The 12143-nt window shown below is 41.6% G+C and overlaps 1 protein-coding gene across 1 annotated transcript in view; it reads left to right on the top strand.

The window, feature by feature from the left end:
* sema6a (sema domain, transmembrane domain (TM), and cytoplasmic domain, (semaphorin) 6A) overlaps window positions 1-12143 on the top strand; it is a 99162-nt gene that overhangs the window by 84984 nt on the left and 2035 nt on the right. The window contains exon 18 of the mRNA XM_053325304.1: window positions 3069-3248. Coding sequence (XP_053181279.1) covers window positions 3069-3248 — 180 coding nt within the window. The remainder of the gene's footprint in view (window positions 1-3068; window positions 3249-12143) is intronic.

The raw sequence follows: 12143 nt of genomic DNA, 5'->3' as shown, positions 1-12143 counted from the left end.
AGACGGGGTTATTAATGACTCAAGGTTTTAACTGAATTAATTTCACTCCTTCTTTTTGATAGACGTTCCTTCCAGTTATGAAGGTAATGAAACATTAAAGCACTTCTCATAGTAATCCTTCTCATCCAGCCCCTTTGGTGTCTAGTAAAAAGGACGTAGTGGAAATCAGAACTTTAGAAATAAATCTTTAATGCTGATTCTCATTCTATTAGTTCTATTAGACTCTCTCTCCCTTCATGTTTCCCTGTCCCTTCCCCTTTATCCCCCTTGAAATTGCATCGATTAGCCCTGACCTTTGCTTCGCTAATTGGATGGATCTGGTTGTTGGTGGTTTAAGGTCTTGATGGTGAAGAAATGCCTCAGCATGCACATTAAATAGGACATGTGTCGACAGAGGCAGAGAGAGAAATTAAACTGGTCTGTTTAGAGTCAGGAAAAGATCAGATATGTGCATTTGGCAAAGGCTTTGAAAACGGCTAATGTAAACATGCACAGACAAACTGCACATGCAATCAAACATTTTAGCACTGGCGTCTTCCAGCAAATATGGCTGTTCTCCTAATCACATAACACAATGTCACAATCACTCTTCAGCTCTGGCTGATTGATACCATTTTCCTCACTCAAGTCTTTTTTTAAAGAACGATAAACAGATGTGATTAGCCCGCAGCAAAGTCACTCTTATCCATACCATCCACACCTACACTCACAACCACCTTATTTTTATCTAATCCGGGAGCAGTTTGGTTTTCAGTGACTCTCTCTTGCTCACAAGCAGATACACGCACATACCTTGCAGCTGCCAGATCAAAACAGTCAGATCCATACAAAATGACAAGAATAGATATTTTGAAGTAGTTCCAAAAAGCCCAGTTCTCTGTCTCTCTTTCACCCCCCTGTGGCAGTACCCCCACTGTGATTCTCCCTCCTTTTGGAGATCCAGGGTCATGGAAAAAGCATCTTGTGTTAGTGTGCACCCCTATAGTGCTGAATATGCTGCCACAGGCTTGACTGTTTGTTTCAAGGCACACAAACACACACACACACACACACACACACACACACACACACACACACACACACACACACACACACACACACGCACGCATACAGACAACACCCAGTTTCCACCCTAAACAAAGTCTCAGCCATTGCCCAAGCCCCTCAGTCTATCTGTCAGTGGTTGATATGGATTTGAAGATAAATAAATGCCCCCTCTCCATTCTACTCTACTCCAGACTAGACATCCTCGCCTCTCTTTTAATCTGTAGAAAGAGAGGGATGTGCATCCGTCGGCAGTTTAGAGCTCCCCCCACCCCACCACGATCCGTGGAGGAGCTCTGAGGCTCCGAGCTCTCTCTATGTGTGTCATCTGCCTGAATTGTACTTCCCCTGGCGGTGGGGGAATGAATTATAAAATAGGCCTGTCACACTAATCTCTCAGCCTTGGGCCAATAGTTAAATAAATCATTTTAATGATTGCCACGCCACACGGAGGAGGAGGAAGAGGAGGCTCTGGGTGGTGTTGTGTGCGGGTGTCTGGTGTGCGTAGCAGTCTACCAGCAGCATCATAGTTAGCCCCCTGAAATGCCTCCCCCTCTCCAAAGACAAGCATAAACACACATTGTAATGGCACTTGCGCATCTGCAAATACATACACATACACACGGCTGTCACCTTCTCTGTGGAAAGAACGTTTAAATTGGGAATTGGGGGCTGAGCTCAGCAGAGGCTGTTGATAAAAGTGTTGTCACTCATCATATAGGGAAGATTTTGTCCTTAAACATGTGGCTTAAATACATTATATTAAATACGGTATATAGCGTGTGTAAAATTGTGTAGGGTGGCTTAAGTGGAAGCATGTGGGAAGGTAATGTGATTAGTATGGTTCAAAAATAAACAGTCAGACAAAAGCTTAGTACTTTGCACAAATTCTGCCTATGAAAAAAGATGGTAAAACTGAAAAAGGCGGATGCCGGAAGAAACACAGATTGTAGGAGAGTAGTGCACTGATAGATGGGGAAGAGATAGATATAATCCATCATCGGCATGAAAGAGTACTTTGTTACAATTGTCAGATGTCAGACTTTCAGGTGTTAGAGCACTTACAGCGCATTCATTTGCACAGAGAGACATCCAGTGTGTGCTATTCTTGTTATAGCCTCATCATCTGTGTAATGACCTGGCTGTATTATGATACCCTCTTCAACTGTTGGCCAGTAGGTAATTTAGCCATTAAGGAATTTAATTACAGGGTGGAGTCAGATCAGAGTAAATTCATTAACTCTTAATGACATATTTCTAATGATTGATCTAGCTATGTTGCTAAGGGCCTTGCTAAATAAAGACTGTGCAGATCTGAAACATTTAGGGAGATATTTGGTTTAGAATGAGGAGAAAGAAAGACACAAAATAAGAGGGGAAGGCAGGGAGAGGGAAGCACAGAAGAGACAAAGACTTAAGTTTTAATAGTGGACATCATAATGAAATGACCATTGCTTAAAAAAATGATTCAACAGTTAGATTTAGAGTAACAGAAAGCTTGAAAGTGTTGAAGAGTTGAAGAAAAGTTGCAGGGGGACTGCTCTACAGGAGTGATGGAGAGAAAGTGTGTCTCATGTCCTTCATATCAAAGCCAGGCACCCTATAGTGGTTGTGAAGAAATACGATTGTACTCTGCTCTGACAGGCCCAACGGAGCTTTAACATGTCAGTCAGAACAGAGGGGGAGAGAGTGAGAAAGACAGAGGGAGGCTGAGAATGACAGAGAAAATAAAAGAAAGGACATGTCTGTGTCGAGAAACACACACACATGCAAAGACATACACATTTGCTAATGAGTTGCCCTGGGTCACCAGGGAGAAACACTTTGTTGCCTCACACAGCCCAGCAGCTGTCCTTGTGTGTGTGTGTACCTGCTTTAAAGAAGGAAAAGATGTGTGTGTGTGTGTGTGTGTGTGTGTGTGTGTGTGTGTGTGTGTGTGTGTGTGTGTGTGTGTGTGCTGCACATGCACTGAAGCCTGTCCCTCTCTGCCCCGAGCATCGGTTAACCTGTGTTGTGTCCGGCAGGCCACCATCACCACCACCATCACCACACCCTCTCACTCCCCACCTCGGCCCTACCCGAGGCTGCCGAGGGCCCCCTGGGGCGGGGCCGCATGGTGGAGCGGAAGGACCCCCCCATGAGCTCAGACAAAGGGGAGGACCCCTACATGGCCGTGCCCTCTCAGACTCAGCCAGAACCCAATGGTAAGCCTTGGAACGCAACAGTGAGCAGTCAATTTGGTCCATTGTCACCTGTGGCAAGAGAGGTGGGAGGGAAAGGAGAAAGGGGAAAGGAGGGGTTTGTGTAATTGAGATTTACGGCTGCCTGGCTGCTTCCAGCTGACGAGGTGTAGAGATAGTAGATCGCTTTCTCTCTAGGGGACAAATTGCCTCACACTGTGCACGTAAAACCCCCGCAGAAAGACAAACACACCTAAGAGATAGTACATACATATGCAGAGACATGCATACACACACACACACAGACACATCCTGTGCTCATTATGAAGCATGTACACTCACAAAAAATACTCGCACACACTCTGTAGGTTGGATTTATTATCCGTGGACTGTAATGTCCCACAGGAGATGTAATATCCAGACCATTACACTCTGAAAAGGAAGATGGCGATGTATTTATTTCCTCGAGAAGATGGCCTGGGCCCCAGCTCTGTCATGCTTTGCGACACAGTGACATGACATTGAACATTGAACGCCCTTTTATCCTGTGTTAACAACCTGCCTAATGCTGTATTGCCTCAAGGATGGCTCGCTGGATAAATGAGTAGAGAAAAGGAGAGAAGGAAAGGAGATAAGAAGGGGACAGCACACATTGGGAGTGTAGAGTAAAAAAAAAGGTCACCACTGTGCTGCACATCCATGTTTTGTCCCTTAATAAAACAGATAGGCCTATTACAGATCCCATTAAAACAACATGCAACATATCCCTGCTGCGTTACATAGCTCATGCTATTAGAGTCACCATGGCCTTGAGGAGTTATTGATTATTAATAACGGTGATTCATCATAAGCGTGGCCTGGTAGACACCTTCTATAGACTTACAGTGGATAAAGAAAGAGACTGAGACAAAGGTGAGAGTCTTGTCATTGAAGTTTCTATAAATATGACTATACTTCAGTGCTTTTCTCATAATTAAAAACACTAAAATAAGGCTTTATGTCAGTTCAGTTTGCAACGTCACATGTTCAAATATCTACCGTCTACCGTCATATCAGCTGGAAGCAGTACAGGACCAGTAGGTAGATCCAAGCACAATGGTGGCAGAGACTTCAGACAGCATGCCTACAGCCAGCATCACAACATGCTGTTGCTCCCCTTGCTTTTACCTGAGCAGGTGTAACATTTTTCAAGCCTCACAAAAAATAGAGAGGAATAAACTTTTTCCTTCTTTAATTGTGGGGGTGTGGGCATTCAATCAAGCTTGCTCAGGTAACTGCAACGAGGCCTCACATTTCAAAACATGCTTTTTCTTGCTGTTTTTTTCTGTATTATCATTATTATTATTATGATTTTATCTGACACCTTTGCAGCTTTTTTCAGTATTTATCAGTTCTGTATCTATTTCAGCTCTACAGTCTTTTCTGTTTCCTTTTCTCAAAAAGTCAGCTCTGATGAAATTTGTTTGATTTTCTTGTGCTAGTTTCTTGTGAGCAGTTCTTGATATTTTGCATGGCTTGGTCTGAGACTACATCTTTTTTTTGCTATTTATATATTTGCCTTTTTACTGTCTTGATTGCTTTGATGGTATTAAGCACAGTTTTGCCTCCATGCAGCTTAATGCTTTTACAGCATGGCAAATTGAGCACCACAGTCAACAGTATTCATTTCCCGCTCCACCCATCCTGCCTTCTCTTCCTTCCTGTCGCCCTCAGTATTATTGGCTTCAGGTGTCAACTGTACTGTGAAAACTTAGCAAACTGCGTGAGTGAAAGTGAAAATGGAATCAATATAGGAGAAATGATTATGGAGTCAGTAAGTTGGGAAAGTAAATTAGTCATTCAGCCTGCATTTTAACTGCAGATATAGACCCATGCAACCCATTTTACAGGAGAAATAAGGAATAAACATTTAACCACACCATCAATCTATCAAATTAAGTAAAAAAAAAGTTGAGTGAAAATGTATTAGCTCATGTCCAAAGTCGTTAGCAAGCTTGTTCATGATTTAAAAGAAATTACAATTACTCCCCAACTTTTTCATTTGCAGTTAAGACATTGTGGAATCTTATCTGCTAATGAATATTACAGTGCTGCCAATATGTATTAGGCCAGCACCACCAGAGTAATTAGAAATGCTGTAAAATGATGAGCATTCACACACTGATGATATTTAGCACCCAACAGCATCATTATCTGGCGTTCCAGTGGGGCCATCGCAGTTGCCAGGTGGCTGCTTGTGTTTCACAGTACATTTGAGCTTGGTGTTTGTCTGTCTGTCTGGCCCTCATCTGTTTCTGTTAGAATTTTCCTCTACTCATGTCACCCGACCATACACCTCTCCTGCTCGCCTCCCATCACTCACCCGAACCCCAAAAACACCAACCCTGCCACTTTCGCCATCTGCTGCCATTGTGATCAGTCTCCCTTCCACAGGACCTCTCATCTGACTGGGATGGCATGTTCCAAGGCTATACCTTACCTAGTGCAAATTAATTCCAGAACCTATTTATGGAGCCTCCTCCCCCAATGCCCCTCCCCCCCCTGTCTCTTTCTGTCTCTTTTACACCTCCATTCCTGCACCTCCTCCACCTCCTCTGTCTCTCCCCTTGTAGATTGTCTCCTCTCCAACTGGAGTCGTATCTCTTCCCTTGTCTGCAGGAATTAATCCTTGCCCTGCTCCCCCACTTGCTCTCCTCTACCCACTCCCTCTGCCTCTCTCTCTCTCTCTCTCTCTCTCTCTCTCTCTCTCTCTCTCTCTCTCTCTCTCTCTCTCTCTCTCTCTCTCTCTCTCTCTCTCTATCCCTCTCTATTTCCCTCTCTCTCCCTCTTTCTGTCAGGCTCAAACCTGCACCCCCCCCTTTCGCCCCATACATCCACCCTCCCCCAACTCGACCTGTAGCCACTGCTGTGTTGCTCCAATTTATGGGTTCATTACAGCAGCTATCCAGGGGAGAAGGAAAGGGGAGAGGTGGAAGGAAAGAGGGATGGAGAGAGACAACATGGGGGAAGAGGCATGGGAAATGAGGGAGGAGAGATGGCAAGAGAGAAAAAGAACACACATGATAAAGATTTATCAAACAGAACAGGACAATAATGTAGCAGTGAAGGTTACAAGGGAACAGAGAGGGGAGGTAAACTGGCTGAAAGATAGCATCGAGCAAATAAGTAGGAAGAAGTGAAATAACAGAGGACAGAGAGATATTGTAGCTGAACAGATTAGCATTAACAGTGTTTCTCTCTATCCCTCTGAGTCATTTGTTCTCACATTCGGCCACGGTTTTAACCCTGCAACGTCTGTGCTCTCTATTTTATGTTGACCCAACTAACTCAACTCATCTCAGACTAAAAGAATCTGTGTATAGGGTGAAACAGTGTCGGGACACATATTGAGAATCTACAAGTGAATATGGTGGGATGTTTTTGTTTTCTCATGTTATACTCATTATGATTCACAAGATTAATATTCATTAATATTCAAGTTTCAAATCACAGAAAAGGATAAACACAAACTAGATTAGTTGGATTTAATGTGTTATCTTTTTAAACATCACACTTCCAAAGCTGTACAGCATTTTCATGATATTTGTTTGCAATTAGATGAGAACCACCATAGCTTACTGAGAAATATAATTTCCCTCCAATGTCAGGATTTCACTGGCTTGCTCTATGAGGGTTATTTTCAGCTGCAGGCAGCTCTCTGACACCTGTATGCCAAGGTGAGGCTGGTAAGATAGAGGGAGAGTATGACCCTGCTCACACAGGGATACTGTGCTTTTTTTTCCTTGACAGAAAGTCTTCATAACCAGAGCATTTCACCTCATCTCACTTTCTGGAAGATAGTTAAAGGAACATTTCAGCATTATTATTGGGGAAGCCATGTCAATCTTGAATGATAGCTATAGTTATGGAAACTGTCAAATGTGTCCAATAGTAGGACGGCCTTTTTTTTTTAGTTCACAGTCAAATTCAGGTTTCAAACTTTCTTATAAGGCACAGAATTGTTATGAATACTGTTTGGCTCTGACTCCACATTACCTTCGAAGAGCAGAATTGTAGCTTATACATTTTAGCCTAGCTGGGAAACTATAGGTTTTGTCTGTATCTTAAAAAACAAACAAACAAACAAACAAAAAAACAAAGAAAAAACTGTCCTGCTTGTGTAGTTTGGCTGTGCAAATGTCAACAACAGAAACAACCAGCACTGACACAAACAAGAGAGCAGTGGAGTAACTGTTTCTGTTAAGTGTGTATCAGCCATTACCCTTTAGCAACAGCTTTCTTCTACCACTTTTTGAGAAAAAAAAAAGCGGATTTCCAGGTTGTCTAATTTTTACCTTCCATTGGAGGGAATAGAAACTCTAATTAAACATGAACTCTACTTGCCACCAGATTATCCATTTGAGTTTCTCAGGAGGTTGAGAGCTTGCAAGGCACAGAGGACACTGATAAATGTAATGTTAGTACTTTCATATGCCTATCATTACAGTAGAATGATAGGACTCTGGTTAATCCTATGAAATGACATGATAGGATTTACATTAAAAGGTGGTGAAGTGGCCCTTTAAGGTGTGAAGAAAAAGTATGTTTTTTAATCAAATAATCCTACAACTCATATTCCTGTCATTCTCACACCTTCATTATTATATTAATTGCAGGATTTTGTTGTAGTGTTCTTTACTGGTCACAGATTGTCATAGGCCTTTGTGAGGCAGATGAATTATCCACAGCTCATTGTGAATCATAATGGAAACAGTGGACTGGATGTTTTCCCGGCATTACACACTTCCCTGACTGACGTCAAGCCATAAGCCATAATTTCCTCCGCTGATTAGCTTATTGTTCTCTCAGACTGCTTTTGTTTTCTACACTTATTTGCAGCTTACTTTTCCATTTTTGTGTTTTGGTTATGCGTTTCAGTAAGACCTCTCACTGTTACTGGTTCACACAAAAGCTTTGCTTTGTCTTTTGGTCGTGTGAGACTGCATCTTGTATCACGGCAACTCATCCCTTTGTGCGTTTGAAGCTTGTCTAACCCACATTTAGCTGTCATTATTCTACTTTGGACTGAATTTAAATGGTCATGTTCGTGTTGTATCCGTGAACCACTTCTCAATTAGAGACAAGCCAAGTCTTTGCTCTCAGTTGTACTATTCAGGGCTTGTTGTTGTATACTAATACATTACAGAAGGATTATCAGTACCTGCATTTATAACTGGATGGATTACAACACATGCTGTGTCACGTACATACTGGAGCACTTTAGTCATCCATAGAAGTCAGAGGCTTGCCGCACATTTTCGACAGTCATAGGATGATAAAATAGCCTTCATTTGAATGGGTGAACAGTGACTCATCAAGATTGACTATTAATTAAAAGCAGTCGACATTGTGGAAGAAAAGCCACACAGGAGTTAAAAGAAAATTTACATTAAAAAAAAAAGTGATTTATGATTTCAATGGTTTTGCTGTGAACCTGCACTGTTGGGGAACAGCTGTCAAGTCAAATGTATCTAGAACATGACATCGACATGTGGTAGCGCTGGAATTCAGAAAAAAACTACATTAATTGTTTTCGCTGTGTTATTCACAAGTCTATAATGTATTAATACAAACAGTACTAGAGTCTATTTGAGAAATCATCCATCTGATGAAAAATTTTCCCAGGCACATTTAATTTGAGCAGATTGCCTGTATTTACTAAAAACCACACTATGCACAGAGGTGGATAGGTTACTACATTGGTGTTAATACCTGAAGTGCAGAATGATATAATTAGGGGGTTTAATTATATCTTAACTGGATCATTAGTATGCGGTACACTGACTAAGGATTGTCTAATGAATACTTTAGTTTTGAATAATACCATTAATGCAAGTGCCTCTTAAACACAAACATACACAAGACTTAATGGGATAATATCCTAACTGGGGATTAAATAGAGCTTAATTAATTGCTGTCATCATCTTAACAGCAATGTCCTTTTAAAAACAAGCGAGTCTCTGAAAGTAGATACTGAATTTATAAGGCTCTTGCAGCAATGAAGGTAGGGTAAACGTAAGCCACTCAACATTCGCTGCACCTCTCCTTCATCTTTCCCTTAGTTGTCAAGGTCCACTATGCTGCTTTTCAACAAGTGACATATTGGTGAGTGCAGTTGAGTCTGATTACGATTTTTATCATTCTTCAGACAATGTCTGTGAGTAATGGCTTCTAGTCAGAGGTTAGCGCCCTCTCCGTAACCCCTCTGTGATGTTAAACTGCCTTTGAAGTTTTCCCAACACCAGCACAAAGACGAGCTCTGTGGGCTTAAGTCAGTTGGTACTTCTGAAGAGATTAAAAGAGTGTAAGAGTGTGCATTTGTGTCAGACAGACAGACAGAGAGAGAGAGCATTCACAAATTCCAGTCACACCAGATTACAATGTTTCTGATTTACAACTAAGTGTTGCCGAACCAGGCTGTTTTGACAGCGAGAAATATCTGAGTATCTGAGATATGTGTTCAATATCTGAATGTTGAGGCCCGGGGCGGTGTGAAATTCAAATCAAGTCTACTGCTGAGTGAAGTGTCGAACTGCAGGATGCCTTGTGCTGCATTCTTGGGGCGAGGCGAGAGTTGAAACCAGATTATAAGTCACTGTATAGTCAGAGCCCTAACAAGATGAAACTAAAGCAGAAAATTTGCAGGTTTAAACAACACTTTGATACTTTCCAAGGTCATGTTGTTAAAGTTTTGAAAAGTTTGCCAAGATCACAAACAGGACTGTAACAATGAGGGACATAGCCACCATGATTTGAAACCCTGAAGTCCTGTGATTCAGTAGAGACAGCTCCGGTGTCCTCTGTGGCTACTTTCTTTCTCTTTGATGTTAAGGATGAGGAGCAATTTCTCACATGAAAGATGGAGGTCCTCAAAGTTTTCTTTTTACTTTCTTTCTTATTTTACCCAAGGCCTTAGGCTAAGCACCCTCTGGAAATGTGTGTAAGCAAGAAAGACAAATGATGGATGGAAGGGGAGAAAAAGTGAGAAAAGAATGAAAGGATTTTTGTTCAAAAAAAGATGCAGACAGGAAGAGCCATGCAGTGCAGGTTAAATAGGGCTTTAACCTCGGCTCCCACACCCGGAATAGAAGACAAAGATCCAGCTCCACAGTTCGCCTCCTTCAACAAAGTGGACAACCCGTTTGGCTCTGCTGCCCTCCGGCTTTGTTATTCAATGTGAAATCCAAATCCCTGGAGGAAGAAAGTTAACCTTTAGCGGCAATAAATTCACTGTCATGAAAATTCATAACAGTTTTGACTTGCTCTTTCAGTATGTAAGCACCACAGACAGAGATGGACGAATGTATTTACATTTAACAAGGATTATGGAAAAAAAGAGAGATTTGCCAAAGTATTTGTTTATGCTCATGCTTTCATTTTCTTGCGTAAATGGTTTTTGGAGATTTTCAAGGCTTCTCACCTCAAGTTAAGCTGTATTGTTTGCCAAAAAATGTTTAACCCAGCAGATCTCAAACAGTGCCCGTCACCATTTCTGCCAAATGTTGATAACTCACAAAGACCACAAGGTTGTAATTACAGCCTTCCCAGTTTCTACTGAATAGAACACTTTGCATATGGAGGTTGAAAAGTTTGAAAGAAAACTCTGAACCAGGAAGAAAGTCAGAAGAGCAATTCATTGTTTCTATGTAGGAGAGAAGTAGTAGAAAGTAAGGAAAAAAAAGATCTAAGTGATGACAGAAGAAAGTCAACAAAATGAAAGATAGCAGAGAGGAAAAGTATCTCCCTCATTCTCAGATGTTACTGTATGAGACGGGAAGCAGATGTTTCGTCAGACATGCAGGCCATTTGGTCACACAAGTCCACTGCATAACACATGTCAAACCTTAATGCTTCACCGCAGATAACACTCAGCACTTTTTGTACTATCTACACACCAGGGCGCGTCCTTGATAAGAGATGATTTTTGCCAGGAAAGACGCTTTAAAGTCTTTTGTTTAACACTACATGAGGTATGGCCGAGCTGCATGTTGTCAGCACTCTATTAAGGAGAAAAGTGACATTTTGTTTTTACAGTAAATGAGGAATGACCTGAGTAAAAGTATCAGCTCTTTTTTTTTATTCCTGTTGAACTTAAAAGTTAAAACTGAGGCAATGGTCCACGTTTAATTCTGGCTAGGAAAACAGGTTTTAAGACATGTTTTTGGACTAATGAAGTATGACTGCCGCGAGTAAGGATTATGGATGTTAGTTTAACAGAGTCTGGATTTCAGTTCCATGAGAACAGATTACCATGCTGTCTCTGAGTCTGTGTTATGTCTCACTGAGGAGACACAGAAGATATTCTCCACATACGTCCTCGGTGACACAGCCAAGCTGAAAAGCCTAAACACGATTACCAGGCCCCTTCAGGATTTTACAAAAATATTGCAATGCTTCATTTTGTGGCATCGTCTTTCAAAAAAAATAAAATAATGGCAGAGCAGATAGAAACACTTTTATGATGAGCTGCAAGGAAAGTGAGGCATGAAAACGGCACATTGTAAAAAGATAAAATTGCAATGTTTCCTCTGAACATGACTATTTCAAAAATGTTTGTATATACTGTGCACAGAATAATATACATTACGATATGAGACAATGAGTGCAGTTCACACGTGTGTCTGAGTCACGTTATCATTGCACAAAAACCAATGGTGCACAGTGGGAGCTTTTTACGTGATAGAGCCCACCTGTCTAATCCTCTGTCTGGGGTAACTGATCTGTGTTGAGCCACAGGTCATGTGTGAACATATTATAAATCTCTCTGCTGTGGACTGGTGTGTTTAACCCAAGGAACAGAACGCTGCATTAGATGTCTACATTCATCAACAGGCTGGAGGTTATCATTTATGTGTGAGTGTGGGAGGTGCATGTGTTTGT

This window comes from Scomber japonicus, chromosome 9, assembly GCF_027409825.1.
Source record: "Scomber japonicus isolate fScoJap1 chromosome 9, fScoJap1.pri, whole genome shotgun sequence".
Classification (NCBI taxonomy): domain Eukaryota; kingdom Metazoa; phylum Chordata; class Actinopteri; order Scombriformes; family Scombridae; genus Scomber; species Scomber japonicus.
The sequence above is the reverse complement of the archived record's forward strand: the minus strand, read 5'-3'. Positions and strand labels throughout refer to the sequence as shown.